At 46.4% G+C, this 15,005-nt stretch overlaps 1 protein-coding gene across 2 annotated transcripts in view; it reads left to right on the forward strand.

Annotated features, from left to right (window-relative positions):
* The first annotated feature begins 1,530 nt into the window (after window positions 1–1,530).
* CDK12 (cyclin dependent kinase 12) overlaps window positions 1,531–15,005 on the forward strand; it is an 81,218-nt gene continuing 67,743 nt past the window's right edge. For both annotated transcript variants that reach the window (XM_049778901.1, XM_049778910.1), the window contains exons 1-2: window positions 1,531–2,654; window positions 11,014–11,895. In XM_049778901.1, coding sequence (XP_049634858.1) covers window positions 1,531–2,654; window positions 11,014–11,895 — 2,006 coding nt within the window. The remainder of the gene's footprint in view (window positions 2,655–11,013; window positions 11,896–15,005) is intronic.

Genomic DNA, 15,005 nt, shown 5'->3' on the forward strand with positions numbered 1-15,005 from the left:
AGATATAGTTTTTATTCTGCTCCTCATAGACACAACACTTTTCTTTTTCTTTCCTAATGTTAATATTCTATGATGTGAAGATAAAAAAGCCCAAAGAGTCAAGATGATCTCAAGAGGTTCTTAAGCATTGAGCAAAAACTAAGTAGTGCTACACAAGAGAAAAAGCTCAAATTTTGTTGTCAGACGTGAAGCTGAATCTTCTTTTTGCTACTTTCTGAAGTAGGTTTCCTGACCTGAGTAAGTTCATTTACTTCTCTATTCTGAGTTTCATTATTTGTTTGTTTGTTTGTTTGTTTTGGTCACATCCAGCGGCGCTCAGGGGTTACTCCAGGTTCTGGGCTCAGAAAACTCTCCTGGCACGCCCTGGGGGGACCACCTGCGATGGAACCCGGATCTATCCTGGGTCGGCTTCGTTGCAAAGCAAACGCCCTCCCGCTGCGCTATCATATCTCTCTCCATCCTCTGAATTTCATTATTTAAAAAAAAACACGATTAAGCTTTATTTTCATCCCGACGTTAAAAAAAAAAAAAAGTAGTCTGCCAAAACTTGTTCGCGTGGAGAAGCCTGTTCAGTAAATGATCAATAAAGTTTTGAATACTGAATAAAAAAAAAAACCAACACCTTCCTTGTCAGTTCGGCCCCAACGAGAGCGGGGAGCAACTCTCGCGAGAAAAGGAAAAGCGTTACTTCCGCGAGAGTCGGTCTCGCGGTTTTTTTTTTTTTTTTTTTTTTTGGGGGGGGGGATCCACTAAGGAGGAGACTCGAACGGGAAGGAAAAAAAAAAAAAGCCTCAAAATCCCGCGACGCACGCGAGATCTCGAAATAAAAAAAATCTCGCGAGATCCTCGAGCTCGCCCCTCCCCTCCGCCCCAGTGCCCGTTTCGGTTTAACCTAGTGTGGGCCTGACAGACTGGGGAGGAGTGTGAGAGGGGAGCGAGCCGAGGTGAGGCCTTGAGGCTCAATCAGGGCGCTCCCGCGGGGAGTCGGGGACAAAGGGGGGGCCTCGAAAGGCGTGAGGCGCGAGACCCCCCGAGCCCCGGAGCCAGGAAGCCGCTCGGAGTCCGAGGGGGAAGGGGAAGGAAGGGCCCAGCAGAGTCTTCCCTGGCTGGGCCCAGAGCCGGCGTCGTCGTCGGCCTCCGCCTGGGCCTGGGCCTCGGCCTCGGCCCGGCCCCGCGGCTTCCGGCTTCCTCGACCGCCCCGTCGCCGGGCCGGGAGTTGCGCGAGCCCGGCGGGTGGAAGCCGAGCAGCTCCCTCGTCGCCTTAACCCTCGGCCCCTGCTGCATCCCCTTCGCCCCATGTAAGAGGAGGTTCCGAGGGAGCCTCGAGGGAGGAGGAGGAGCAGCAGCCTGGGCCCACCGTGGTCCCTGCCCGCCCGCCCCGTCCACCCCTTCCCTTCCCTTTCCGAGGGGTGCTTCAGTTGGGGCTGGGTTTTGGGGCTGGGTGGGTGGGAGGGTAGGGGTGACTTTGATTTTTTATTTTTTTTGGAAACTCCCCCCTTTATTTTGTGCAAGCAAGAACAAATATAAGGCATGCCCAACCCCGAGAGACATGGGGGCAAAAAGGACGCGAGTGGAGGCGCTTCTCGAACTTTGCAGCCCGGAGGCGGCGGAGGCAGCTCCAACAGCAGCGGCAGCCGAGAGCGGCACCGGCCCGCGTCGTCCAAGCACAAGCGGCACCGATCCAAGCACGCCAAAGAGCCGGGCTCGCTGGGCCCCGAAGCCGGGACCCCGCTGGGGACGGGCATCAAGCCCCTGGTGGAGTACGACGACATCAGCTCGGATTCCGACACCTTCTCGGACGACGCGGCCTTCCGATCGGACCGCAGGGACCACGACGATCGGCGCGGGGCCGAACGCAGCGGCGGCGGCGGTGGTGGCGGCGATCGCCTCCATAAGCACCGGCACCACCAGCACCGTCGGGGCCGGGAGGTGCTGAAAGCCAGCAAGCAAGGGGCCGAGAAGGAGAAGAAGGCCCAGGATGCGTCGGGCAAGTCCGGGGCCTCCAAGGACCGGGGTTCGGGGAGTTCGAAGCGTGCCAACGAGGACAGCGAGGACTACGGGAAGGCTCGCTTAGCCAAGAGCGGCGGCGGTGGCGGCGGCGGTAGCAGCAGCAACAAAGAGTCCCGATCTTCTTCTTCGAAACTCCATAAGGAGAAGACGAGGAAAGAACGGGAGCTCAAGTCGGGCCACAAGGATCGGAGTAAAAGTCATCGCAAGAGGGAAACCCCCAAAAGCTACAAGACCGTGGACAGCCCCAAACGCAGATCTCGGAGCCCCCATCGGAAGTGGTCCGATAGCCCCAAGCAGGACGAGAGCCCCTCGGGAGCCTCTTACGGCCAAGACTATGACCTGAGCCCCACCAGATCGCACGCGTCCAGCAACTACGACTCGTACAAGAAGAGCCCCGGGAGCACCTCGCGAAGGCAGTCGATGAGCCCCCCGTACAAGGAGCCCTCCGCCTACCAGTCCAGCACCCGCTCCCCCAGTCCCTACAGTCGGAGGCAGAGATCCGTGAGCCCCTACAGCCGGAGGCGATCGTCCAGCTACGAGAGGAGCGGCTCCTACAGCGGCCGCTCCCCCAGCCCCTATAGCCGCAGGAGGTCCAGCAGCCCCTTCTTGAGCAAACGGTCTCTGAGTCGGAGTCCACTCGCCAGGTGAGTTTCACCGACTCGCACAGGCCTTGCTTCCTTCCTCCCTCCCTTGGGGGTGGGCTAGGTACGTGATCTTTAGGCCAGGTGACATGCTGTTCCGTCCCCCAATGTTTCATCACTGATCAGAACACTTAGCTCTAGGCTAGCCGTTAAAGTAGATTGAAGGAGACGAATCTGGTGTCCACTTCACCCTTAGTTGGCCAAGTGTGGAGTTTTAGTGCCGAATACTGCCAGAGGTAGGTACTTAACCTTGTGGGGCTCTTCATTGGTAAGTTCCTGGGTGAGGGAAATCTTGGAATTCTGCTGATTAATTGCATAGAGTGATTATTATTTTTCTGACGTGGCCTAGCTGTTTAACTCTTGTCCTTGTTTTTTTTTAAATATATATAGATATCTATCTATCTATCTATCTATATATAAAGTATTTTAGTTTTTGGACCAAATAGGAGATGTAAGAAAAAAAATTTGAGTTATATAAAGGTAATTTTCTTCTATCATTTGTTTTGTCCACCTCCTAGGCTATAGGCTATGAAAGTTATATATCCTAATTTGACTCTTTTTGGCTTTTGAGCCATACCTGACAGTGCTCAGAACTTCAAGCTCTGTGCTTAGGAATTCATGGTAGTTCTTGATGAGACATGGGTGTCAGGGATCAAATCTAGATCTTATGTTTGAAGACAAGTACCTTACCTACTGTATTATTTTTCCAGACATAATTCGACTTTTTTTGTTTGTTTATTTTTTGTTTTTTGGCCACACTCGGCGGTGCTCAGGGTTTACTCCTGCTCAGATACCGCTCCTGGAAGGCTCAGGGGACCCATGGAATGTCTGGATTCAAACCCGGGTTCGTCTTGGGTCGGCTGCATGAAAGGCAATGCTCTACCACTTTGTTGCTATCCCTTCGCCCCAGTGTTGGCTACTTTTTGATTTCTTATCCAAACTTGGGAGTGGGTGGCAGATTATTCCTGGTCCTGTGCTCGGGTTACTTCTGGTGGTGCCTAGTGGTGCTCAGGAGACCTGTAGTACCAGAAATTAAACCAATGTCTCTTGCACCCCAAGATAATTATTTGAAGTTTATTGTGGAAGTCGACCTGATGAGGTCTTACTCCTTTTGATGAAGTAGTGTAGCAGAAATTAACTCAGGAATATTTTTTTGGTGGTACTGGGGTTTGAACCCAGGGCCTCATACATGCAAGGTAAGCAAGCACTCTTTCACAGAGCTACATTTCTATTTCCATTTCCATTTTTAAAAAAAAATTTTTTTTGGTTTTTATTTAATTTTTTGGGGGGTGTCACATCCGACAGCGCTCAGGAGTTGTTCCTGGAAGGCACAGGGGATGCCTGGATTTGAACTATACTCTGTCCTGGATCAGCTGCATGCAAGGCAAACGCCCTACCACTGTGCTATCTCTCCAGCCCCTCCAAATTTCTATTTTTTTTTTTTTTTTTATTTTGGTCACACCCTGCAGTGCTCAGGGGTTACTCCTGGCTCTATGCTCAGAAATCGCTCCTGGCAGGCTCAGGGGAACCATATGGGATGCCGGGATTCGAACCACCATCCTTCTGCATGCAAGGCAAACACCCTATCTCCATGCTATCTCTCTGGCCCCTCCAAATTTCTTGTTAGTTTTTTTTTTTTTTTTTTTTTTTGGGGGGGGTCATTTACCCAGCTGTACTCGGGCTATTCCTGTTGGTACTTAGGAGATCTGATAGGATTGAATCCAGGTTGGCCTCATGCAAGGACCACACTAAATTTATTATTGCTCCATCTTCCCTAATTTGGTTTCTTTAAACAGAGTTGGCTATGTGAAAGGCAAGCACCTTAACTTTTGTACTCTCTCTGGCCCAGTTTTCAGGATCTTCAGCTAAAGTCATAGTGCTTTTACCATATCTTTTTTTGAGGGGAAGGGGAAGCCATGCTATCTTGAAATGTAATTGTTCAAGTGAATTCTATTTCTGTTAGTAAACTTCTACAGGAGCAGAATATGACTTAGGAATTATACCTGAATGGTATCCTAATTAATCTTAATATTCTAACCTTTGGTAAATAGTTCAATTTCCTGAGGCCAGAGAGATAGCATAGTGGTAGGGCATTTGCCTTGCATGCTGAAGGACAGTGGTTTGAATCCTGGCATCCTATATGGTTCCCCAGAGCCTGCCAGGAGCGATTTCTGAGAATAGAGCCAGGAGTAGCCCCTGAGCGCTGCCAGGTGTGACCCAAAAACAAACAAACAAAAAAATCAATTTTCTAATACTTGGATTTCTTCATGTAAAATGGAAATAATAGCTATACCAGGGGTCTCAAACTCAATTTACCTGGGGGCCACAGGAAGCAAAGTCGGGGTGATCCTTGAGTGCAAAGTCAGTAGTAAGCCTTGAATATTGGGGGCTGTGACCCAAACAACTAAAACAAAACAAAACAAAAAAAGATTCCTCTAGGGCAGGGCCACAAAGTGTTATACGGAGGGCCCCAAACGACCCACGGGCCGGGAGTTGAAAACGACCTGCGGGCCGCGAGTTTGAGACCCCTGCAAGTATATACCTTTTAGTTATGAGGATTATGTTATTAGGTACATAGTGCATAGTACAGTATCTAATATCTGGATTCTGTCAATAAAATGTCTACATGTAAAGAAAACATGAAACTGGTAGAGATATATGAAATTCAGTGTTTTTTTAATAACTAAATATGATTTTTGCCCTTTTTGTTTGTTTGATTTTGCTTTGGGGCTACACCTGGCATTGCTCGGGGTTACTCTTGGCTCTGCACTCAGGAATTACTCTGGGCCACGCTCTGGGGACCATGTGGGATGCTGGATTGAACTGGGGTTGATCTCATGCAAGGCAAACACCCTACCCACTGTACATCTCTTTTGCCCATTTTATTTTTTTCGGTTTTTGGGTTACACCCAGCAGTGCTCAGGGGTTACTGCTGGCTCCATGTTCAGAAATCCCTCCTGGCAGGCTCGAGGGACTATATGGGATGCCGGGATTCAAACCAATGACCTTCTACATGAAAGGCAAACGCCTTACCTCCATGCTATCTCTCCGGCCCCTGTTGTTTTATTTTTTTACTTTTACTTTATTTTTTTAGTTTTTAGGCCACATCTACTCAGGGATTACTCTTGGCAGACTTGGGGCCACATTTGGGATTCTGGATAGTTGTATGCAAGGCAAGCACTCTTAACTGCTGTACTATTGCTTTGGCCCTATATAAAGCTAGGTTTTTTTTTTTTTTTGGTTTTTGGGCCACACCCAGCGTTGCTCAGGGGTTACTCCTGGCTGTCTGCTCAGAAATAGCTCCTGGCAGGCACAGGGGACCATATGGGACACCGGGATTTGGGATTCGAACCAACCACCTTTGGTCCTGGATCGGCTGCTTGCAAGGCAAACGCCGCTGTGCTATCTCTCCGGGCCCATAAAGCTAGTTTTAATTTATTAAGTTGTAAAGTTCTTAGCTATTAGGGTCAAAGATCCTTAGATTTTTCTGCCTCATAATAGCTCATGTTTCCCCCCACCATGATCCATTTCATTTTAATTTTTCTAACTCAGAGAAATTGGAAAAACTAGTTGAAGATATGTACTACCTAGAGTTTTCTATGCTCAGATCACTGGTTGTGCTCCGGGATCATATGTGGAAATCGAATTTGGGTCAGCTGCATGCAAAACAAGTACCCTATTTTGCTGTACTCTTTTTACAGCCCTACCTAGATTTTTTGTTTGATTGTTTTTGTTTTTAGGTCATACCCGACAGTGCTCAGGAGTACTCCTGGCTTTACACTCAGAAATTGCTCCTGGCAGGCTCGGGGGACTATATGGGATGCCGGGATCCGAACCACTGTCCTTCTGCATGCAAGGCAAATGTCCTACCTCCATGCTATCTCTCCGGCCCCATACAGCCCTACCTAGATTCTATAGTTATAGAACAGTTGCCTTGTATATGGGAGACCCTAGGTTTGATTTCTGACATTAAATAAAAGAAGTAAGCTTTGGGACTAGAGAGATAGTATGGTCATTGGTGCTCTTACCTTGTATGCAGCTGACCTGGGTTCTGTGCTAAGTACCTTGTATGGTCTCTGGAACAAATACAAACCAAACCAAAACAAACAAAACACAAATAGTATGGGGCTGGAGAGAGAGTTCAGAGCATAGGGTGCTTGTCTTAAATGTGGCCCATTTGGATTCTATCCCCAGCACCAGTAGAGTTAGGAGTAAGATCTGAGCACCTATGGGGATGGCCCTCAAAAATGTTGAAGTATATGTATGTGAAATAAAATGGTAAAACTTAACTTTTTGGCCATCATCAGGATTTCAAATGGCTTATTTCTGGCACTGTCCTCAGGGACCTCTATTGATGGTGCTTGGGGGACCATATATGATGCCAGCATTGGACCACATTTGGCCACTTGTAGGGAAAGTGCTATAACCTCTCGACCCCCTAAGAACTAATTAAAAATTTTTTTTTCTTTGTTTTGAACTCACACAGACCATATGGGGTGGTGGAGATCAAATTCATATGAACTGCATGCAAGACAACTAGTTACCCTACACACTGAACTCTCTTTGGCCCCGTAGTACTTGTTTTTATCTCTCCTCCCTGACTCCCTCCCTCCCTTCTATTTTTTTGGTCCACATCTGTTGGTGCTCGGGTTACTCCTGGCTCTGCGCTCTGAAATCACTACTGGCAGACCACTTTGGGGACCATGTGGGATGCCTAGGATTGAATAAGGGTCCATCTCAGGTTGGTCCATATGCAAGGCAGATATCCTACTTCGGTGCTATAGTTACAGCCTCATCTTTTATTTTATTTTAAGACAGTTTTTATTGAAGCTTATTTAGAAAGATGTGAGAGGAGAGAACGAAGTACACGTTCAAGGAAGATCACAGGCTTCTCCAGAGTGGGGATAGGCAATCAAAGAAACCGAGACAAACGTGAGATCCATGTTTAAAGTATATGGGCTTGAAGAACAATTCTGCACTTATTTATTTATTTTTTTGGGCCAGTGCTTTGGTTACTCCTGGCTCTGCACTCAGGAATTGATCTCGGTGTGCGAGGCAAGCACCTTAATTGCTGCACCTGCTGTAACCCTGACCCTTTATTTTCTTGAGGGTTGTTTTTTTCTTTAAGTTTCTTTATTTTCTTTAAGTTTGTTCTGAGAATGTGTTTCTTTTTGAGGTCATTCCTGGCTGTGCTAGAATTGGTCCTCCAGGGCAGTGCCAAGTATTGAACTCCATCAGTATAAGTCTCTCTGTTCCATAAGAAAATAAAGACTTTATTTTATTTTATTTTTATTTTTTTGGTTTTGGTTTTTGGGCCATACCCAGTGGCACTCAGGTTACTCCTGGCTCTGCATTCAGAAATTGCTCCTGGCAGGCTCAGGGGACCATATGAGCTACCAGGAATTGAACCCGGGTCTGTCCCGGGTTGCCTGTGTGCCTGTTCCTCTATTTTTTAAATTTTCATTTTTGGGTTACATCCTGCCATGCTTAGGAAATTCTCCAAGGAAGCCAAAGTAATAGCACAACGGTAGGGTGTTTGCCTTGCACACAGCCTACCCGGGATGAACCCAGGTTCAGTTCCTGATATCACATATGGTCCTGAGCCTGCCAGGAGCGATTTCTGAGTGCAGAGCCAGGAGTAACTCCTGAGTGCCGCCGATGTGGCCAAAACAAACAACCCAAAAACAAAATGGCTCTACAGTTAGAAATCACTCCTGGCAGTCTTGGAGGACCATATAGGATGGTTGGGATTGAACTCAGTGCAAGTGCTCTACCTGCTTCAGTCCCAAGACAGTGGAGGAATGTACTGATCTCTTTTATGGCATTCTTATTTTATTTTATTTTGTTAGTTTGTTATTAAAATAAAGGTATTTGGCAGAATTGTGGAATCTTTGCTACCACCTAATTATTAGTGACTAACGGTGGCAATTTTATTTAAATGGGTAAAGCCAAAACCCAAAACTAAAAGTAATACTTGGTGTCAGAGTAATAGCACAGCGAGTATGCTCCTTTGCAAGTGGCTGACCTGGGTCCTATCCCTGACAGCTCATATGGTCCCTGTAGCATTCCAGGAGTAATCTGTGAGCACAGTGCCAGGATTAACCCCTGAGTGCCAGGGTGTGGCCCTTAAATAATAAAAAAAAAAAGACTGAGTACTTGACCTGCATGCAGAAGACCCAGGCCAGATTCTGGTGCTACATTGTAGCTGGAGCACTGTCAGGAAGCTCTTGGAGCACCAAATTAGGAGTATGTGTTCCTAAAATCCAAACATAAAAGTTTGTAAAAAGTGCCTTATAATATTTCATAGTATTGCAGATTTTAGAAGTCTATCTATCATAGAAATTTGTGAGGGGGGGCCCGGAGAGATAGCATGGAGGTAAGGCGTTTGCCTTTCATGCAGGAGGTCATCGGTTCGAATCCCGGCGTCCCATATGGTCCCCCGTGCCTGCCAGGAGCAATTTCTGAGCCTGGAGCCAGGAATAATCCCTGAGCACTGCCGGGTGTGACCCAAAAACCACAAAAAAAAAAAAAAACAAAAAACAAAAAACAAAAAAAAAAAACAGAAATTCGTGAGGGGCCAGAGCGATAGCACAGCGGTAGGGCGTTTGCCTTGTACTTGGCAACCCCAGACGGACTCTTGTTCAATTCCCGGCATCCCATACGGTCCCGAGCCTTCCAGGAACGATTTCTGAGTGTAGAGCCAGGAGTAACTGAGCGCTGCCGGGTGTGACCCAAAAACAAAAACAAAAAAACAAAACCAAAACAAAAATCTTCAACCCTGAAAACAGCCAGGAATAACTAACTTCTGAGCATTGCTGGATATAGGCCCCCATATAAAAACAATTTTAGATTTACAAAAATATGTGAAGATCAAATATAGAGGGTTTTTGGTGTTTTTTGTTTTGTTTTTCTTTGGGATTCAAGGATCACTCCTGGCAAGGTTTAGGAAACCATATGGTGAGTTGGAGCAATAGCACAGTGGGAGGGCGTTTGCCCTGCCTGTGGTCAACCTGGGTTTGGTCCCTGGCATACCATATGGTCTTCTGAGCCTGTCAGGAGCTATTTCTATAGGACTTTTGCCTTAACTATGCTGAACCATTTCTTCTTTTGTTTTAGTTTTGGGGCCATATCCAACAATGCTCAAGAGTCACTCCTGGCAGGCTCAGGGACCATATAGGATGCTGGGGGTCAAACCCAGGTTTGTTTTGGATTGGCAGTGTATAAGGCAGTGCCCTACCACTATGCTGTCACTCTGGCTCCCTGCTGAACTTTTTCTTTTCCTGGCGTCCTATATGATCTCCCTGGTCTCCATAAGAATAATTCCCAAGCACAGAGCCAGGAATTACCCCTGAGTGCTGCCAGGTATGGCCCCTCCACCAAAAAAAAAAAATCCCAACTATATGGTGTGCCAGGGTTTGAACCCAGGTCAAATTCTGGTCAGTCGTGTGCAAGGCAAGTGCCGTACCCACTATATTATCACTCTGGCCTTTTATTATTTTTTAATTTATTTTTTTTGGTTTTCGACCACACCCAACAATGCTCAGGGGTTACTCCTGGCTCTGTGTTCAGAAAGCTGCTGACTTGATAGACCATATAGGATGCGAGGGATCTAACCCGAATCCGTCCTGGGTTAGCCATGTGCAAGGCAAACACCTTGCTACTGTGCTGCTACTATGACCCCATCTGGCTTCTTTTTAAAGAGTTCTTAAATGTCTTAGAGCACAGGTTTCTTCTTTTATTAACATCTATAATATGATACTTTTATTAAACCTTATCAAGGAACTTAGATTGATATGTATAGAAACAGTGCCTTACCTTACTTACAAAATTTATAAAACTGCGAGGGAGGTTTTTTTTGCGGGTTGTGTGTCAAATCCAGCAGAGCTCGGGTTACTCCTGGTTCTATGCTCAGGAATCATTCCTGGGGAGACCTGGAGATCCTATGTGATTCTAGGACCTGAAACAGTTCAGCAGCTTATAAGGTAAATGCCTTGCCAGCTGTGCTATTGCTTCAGCCCAACTATAGAGCTTTTAAAGTTGTAGTTCTACATATTTTGTTTTACTGATCTCTTTTTCTCTGTTGCAGTATTTTCAGTTTTAAAAAATTATTGCTTGGGCCCGGAGAGATAGCACAGCGGCATTTGCCTCGCAAGCAGCTGATCCAGTACCAAAGGTGGTTGGTTCGAATCCCGGTGTCCCATATGGTCCCCCGTGCCTGCCAGGAGCTATTTCTGAGCAGACAGCCAGGAGTAACCCCTGAGCAATGCCGGGTGTGGCCCAAAAACAAAAAAAAAAACAAAACAAAAAAACAACAACAACAAAAAAATTGTTGCTTGCATTTATTTTTCTTTTTCTTTTCCAGTAGGAAATCTATGAAGTCTAGAAGTAGAAGTCCTGCATATTCAAGACACTCATCTTCTCATAGTAAAAAGAAGCGATCCGGGTCACGCAGTCGACATTCCAGTATCTCACCTGTCAGGCTACCGTTGAACTCCAGCTTGGGAGCTGAACTCAGTAGGAAAAAGAAGGAAAGAGCAGCTGCTGCTGCAGCAGCAAAAATGGATGGAAAAGAATCTAAGGGTTCACCTATATTTTTGCCTAGAAAGGAGAACAGTTCAGTAGAGGCTAAGGATTCAGGCTTGGAGTCTAAAAAGTTGCCCAGAGTCATAAAATTGGAAAAATCCACCCCAGATACTGAAGTGTTGAATATTACGCATACAAATACGGAGGTCAAAAATTCTTTAGATACAGGGAAAGTAAAGTTGGATGAGCAGTCTGGGAAGCAACCTGTTAAAGATTTAAAAGTGCAGGGAACAAGAGACTCTAAGCCTGTAGTGCTAAAAGAAGAGATTGTTACTCCAAAAGAGGCAGAGACTATTGAAAAAGAGACCCCTCCTCCTCTCCCAACAGTCACTTCTCCACCTCCTTTACCAACTACTACTCCTCCACCTCAGATACCCCCCTTACCACCTTTGCCTCCATTACCAGCTATTCCACAACAGCCACCTCTGCCTCCTCCCCAGCCAGCATTTAGTCAGGTTCTCACGTCTAGTACTTCAACTTTGCCCCCTACCACCCACCCAAGGACATCTACTTTGTCTTCTCAGGCAAATTCTCAGCCCCCTGTACAGGTTTCTGTGAAGACTCAAGTATCTGTAACAGCTGCTATTCCACACCTAAAAACTTCAACATTGCCTCCTTTGCCCCTCCCACCCTTACTACCTGGAGATGATGACATGGATAGGTAAGTCCTGTAACTAACTGGGAAAACTTAACCTTTGGATCTAAATATAATGTAATGTGTTATCTGTCCTCAAACAAACTCTTGTCAGAACTTCTGATGTAGGACGATTTAGGATGCTTTTATGAATAGAAAATGCAAATGTCCTTGATGTCTGAATTTCAGTGGGAAAGTTCTTATATTTACTTAGAATCAGATTTATAGTATGAGGCCTAATAACTCAGTTTTTCATGTTTATTGATAATTTTGATGCATATTTAAAAAATATTTTTCTCAAATTTTGCTATTCTTTGGGCTGTAAAGTTAAACAGGTAGAGTTCCTACTTTGTTTACAGGAGGTCCAAAATCAGGTTTATTTACTTATGTTTACTTAGAATGAGATTTATAGTATGAGGCCTAATAACCGAGGTCTGTTCTGGGTCAGCTATGTGCAAGGCCAATGCCTTACTACTGCGCCACTCCGGCCCTCCAGGAATCACTTTTTTTTTTTCGGGTCACATCTGGCAGCGCTCAGGGGTTACTCCTGGCTCTATGCTCAGAAATCGCTCCTGGCAGGCTCAGGGGACCATATGGGATGCTGGGATTCGAACCACTGTCCTTCTGCATGCAAGGCAAATGCCCTACCTCCATGCTATCTCTCCGGCCCCCAGGAATCACCTTTTTTTGGGGGGAGGGGGTTTGGGCCATACCCGGCGGTGCTCAGGGGTTACTCCTGGCTGTCTGCTCAGAAATAGCTCCTGGCAGGCACGGGGGACCATATGGGACACCGGGGTTCGAACCAACCACCTTTGGTCCTGGATCGGCTGCTTGCAAGGCAAACGCCGCTGTGCTATCTCTACGGGCCCAGGAATCACTTGGTACTTGGAAGCATATGTGATGTCAGAATTTAACTAGGTATGGGCACATGCAAGACAAGTACCTTTTGGGGCCGGAGAGATAGTGTGGAGGTAAGGTGTTTGCCTTTCATGCAGAAGGTCATTTGTTCGAATTCCGGCATTCCATATGGTCCCCCGAGCCTGCCAGGAGTGATTTCTGAGTGTGAAGCCACGAGTAACCCCTGAGCACTGCTGGGTGTGATCCAAAAACCAAAAAAGAAAGAAAACAAGTACCTTTTAAAAAAAATTTTGTTGTAACACTTTGATTTATCAAGTTGTTCATAATACAGTTGTTTCAGGCATTAGATTTTCAGATATTAATCCCAATACTAGTGGGACCTTCCCTTCACCAGTGTCTCGAATTTCCCACCTACCACTCTAGCCTGCCTCCTTGCAGGCACATTTACTTCAATCATTTGTTACAGTACAAAGGCAAATTGGTTTATTGAAACTTAGATCAACAAGGATCAATTTGAAATAATTGTTATGGATCTAGAGGTAGGGCATTTGCCTTGCATGCAGAAGGTCAGTGATTCAAATCCTGTTATCCCGTATGGTCCCCCGAGCCTGCTAGGAATGATTTCTGAGCATAGAGCCAGGAGTAATCCCTGAGCGCTGCTGGGTGTGACCCAAGCCCCCCCCCCCCCAAAAAAAAAAAGAAAGAATCGTTATATTCATGTTATTACTAAAGTCAGTATTTAAGGATTTACTGAGCCTTCTGTTATTTTTTAGACTAATTGAGCATGGTATATTTCTGTGTGTTTTTGTTTCGATTTTGTTTTTGGGTTATACCTGGTGGTGCTCACTCAGAGTTACTCTTGGCTCTGTACTCAGGAATCATTCCTAGTGGACTCATAGGCTTGAAACAAACCTGGGTCGGCCACACACACGACAAGCACCGTACTCTTTTTTTTTTTTGGGGGGGGGGGGCGGTGGCTACAGCTGATAGTGCTCAGGTGTTACTCCTGACTCTGTACTCAGAAAGCACTTCCACTCAGTGGACCATACAGGATGCTGGGAATCAAAACTAGGTCTGTCCTGGGTCAGCCTCATGCAAGGCAAACGCCCTATCACTGTGCTATTTCTCTGGCTCTGTTTGTTTTGCTTTTGGGTCACACCTGGTGGTAGTCAGTGGTTACTCTTGGCTCTGGGCTAAGGAATCACTCCTGGCAGGCTCTGGGGACTATATGGGATGCTGGAGATCAGTCTTGAGGCAGTAGTCTGCAAGGCAATTGCCCTCCCGCTATTTTATCACTGGGCCCAACACCCTACTCTCTGTACTATCTCTCTGGGCCGACTTACATAGAAGTATGTAACTTTCTTTTTTTTATTTTTTGTTTTGTTTTTTGATCACACCTGGCATTGCTCAGGGGTTACTCCTGGCACTGCACTCAGAAATCACTCCTGATAGGCTCGGGGGACCATATGGGATGCCCGGGATTGAACTTGGGTCCTTTCCGGGTCAGTAGCTTGCAAGGCAAAATGCTCTACTGCTGTGCTATCACTCCAGCTCCTCTTTGTAATTTTCCCATTGTATTTCCTGTTATACTACTGCGCTGACAGTATTATGAAATTTTAAGATGTTGAGTAGCCAGAAGTGGTCCACAATTTATAGACATGAAACAAATTTTGGTGGATTGAAAATTTGACAAGGTTAAATTGTAGAGCTGGGACTCTTTTGTGTGAGGGTATAGGATGTGGTGCTGGACTACTGTGGCTTCAAGCAGGAAGGAGAATCTACCGCCACTCATTCACTCCTAGAATGCCAACAGTTATCAGCCCTGACCAGACTATCTGGGAACTATAGACAGCATTATTTTCCTTTTGAGCTTGGTAGAGGAGCTGGGCATTTTTCTTTTTTCTTTTTTCTTTTTTTTTTTGGGTCACACCCGGCAATGCTTAGGGATTACTCCTGGCTCTATGCTCAAAATATGTCCTGGCAGGCTCGGGGTACCATATGGGATGCCGGGATTTGAACTACCGGCCTTCTGCATGAAAGGCGTTTGCCTTACCTCCATGCTATCTCTCCGGCCCCGGAGTTGGGCATTTTTCAAAGCAGGCACTTTGTCCTGTATACAATCTCTCGAGCCTAGAAACAAACTTTGATTTTTAGAACTAATTTAAGGGGCCTGAGAGATAGCACAGCGGGGTTTGCCTTGCAAGCAGCCGATCCAGGACCAAAGGTGGTTGGTTCGAATCCCGGTGTCCCATATGGTCCCCCGTGCCTGCCAGGAGCTA

This window comes from Suncus etruscus, chromosome 1 (assembly GCF_024139225.1).
Source record: "Suncus etruscus isolate mSunEtr1 chromosome 1, mSunEtr1.pri.cur, whole genome shotgun sequence".
Classification (NCBI taxonomy): domain Eukaryota; kingdom Metazoa; phylum Chordata; class Mammalia; order Eulipotyphla; family Soricidae; genus Suncus; species Suncus etruscus.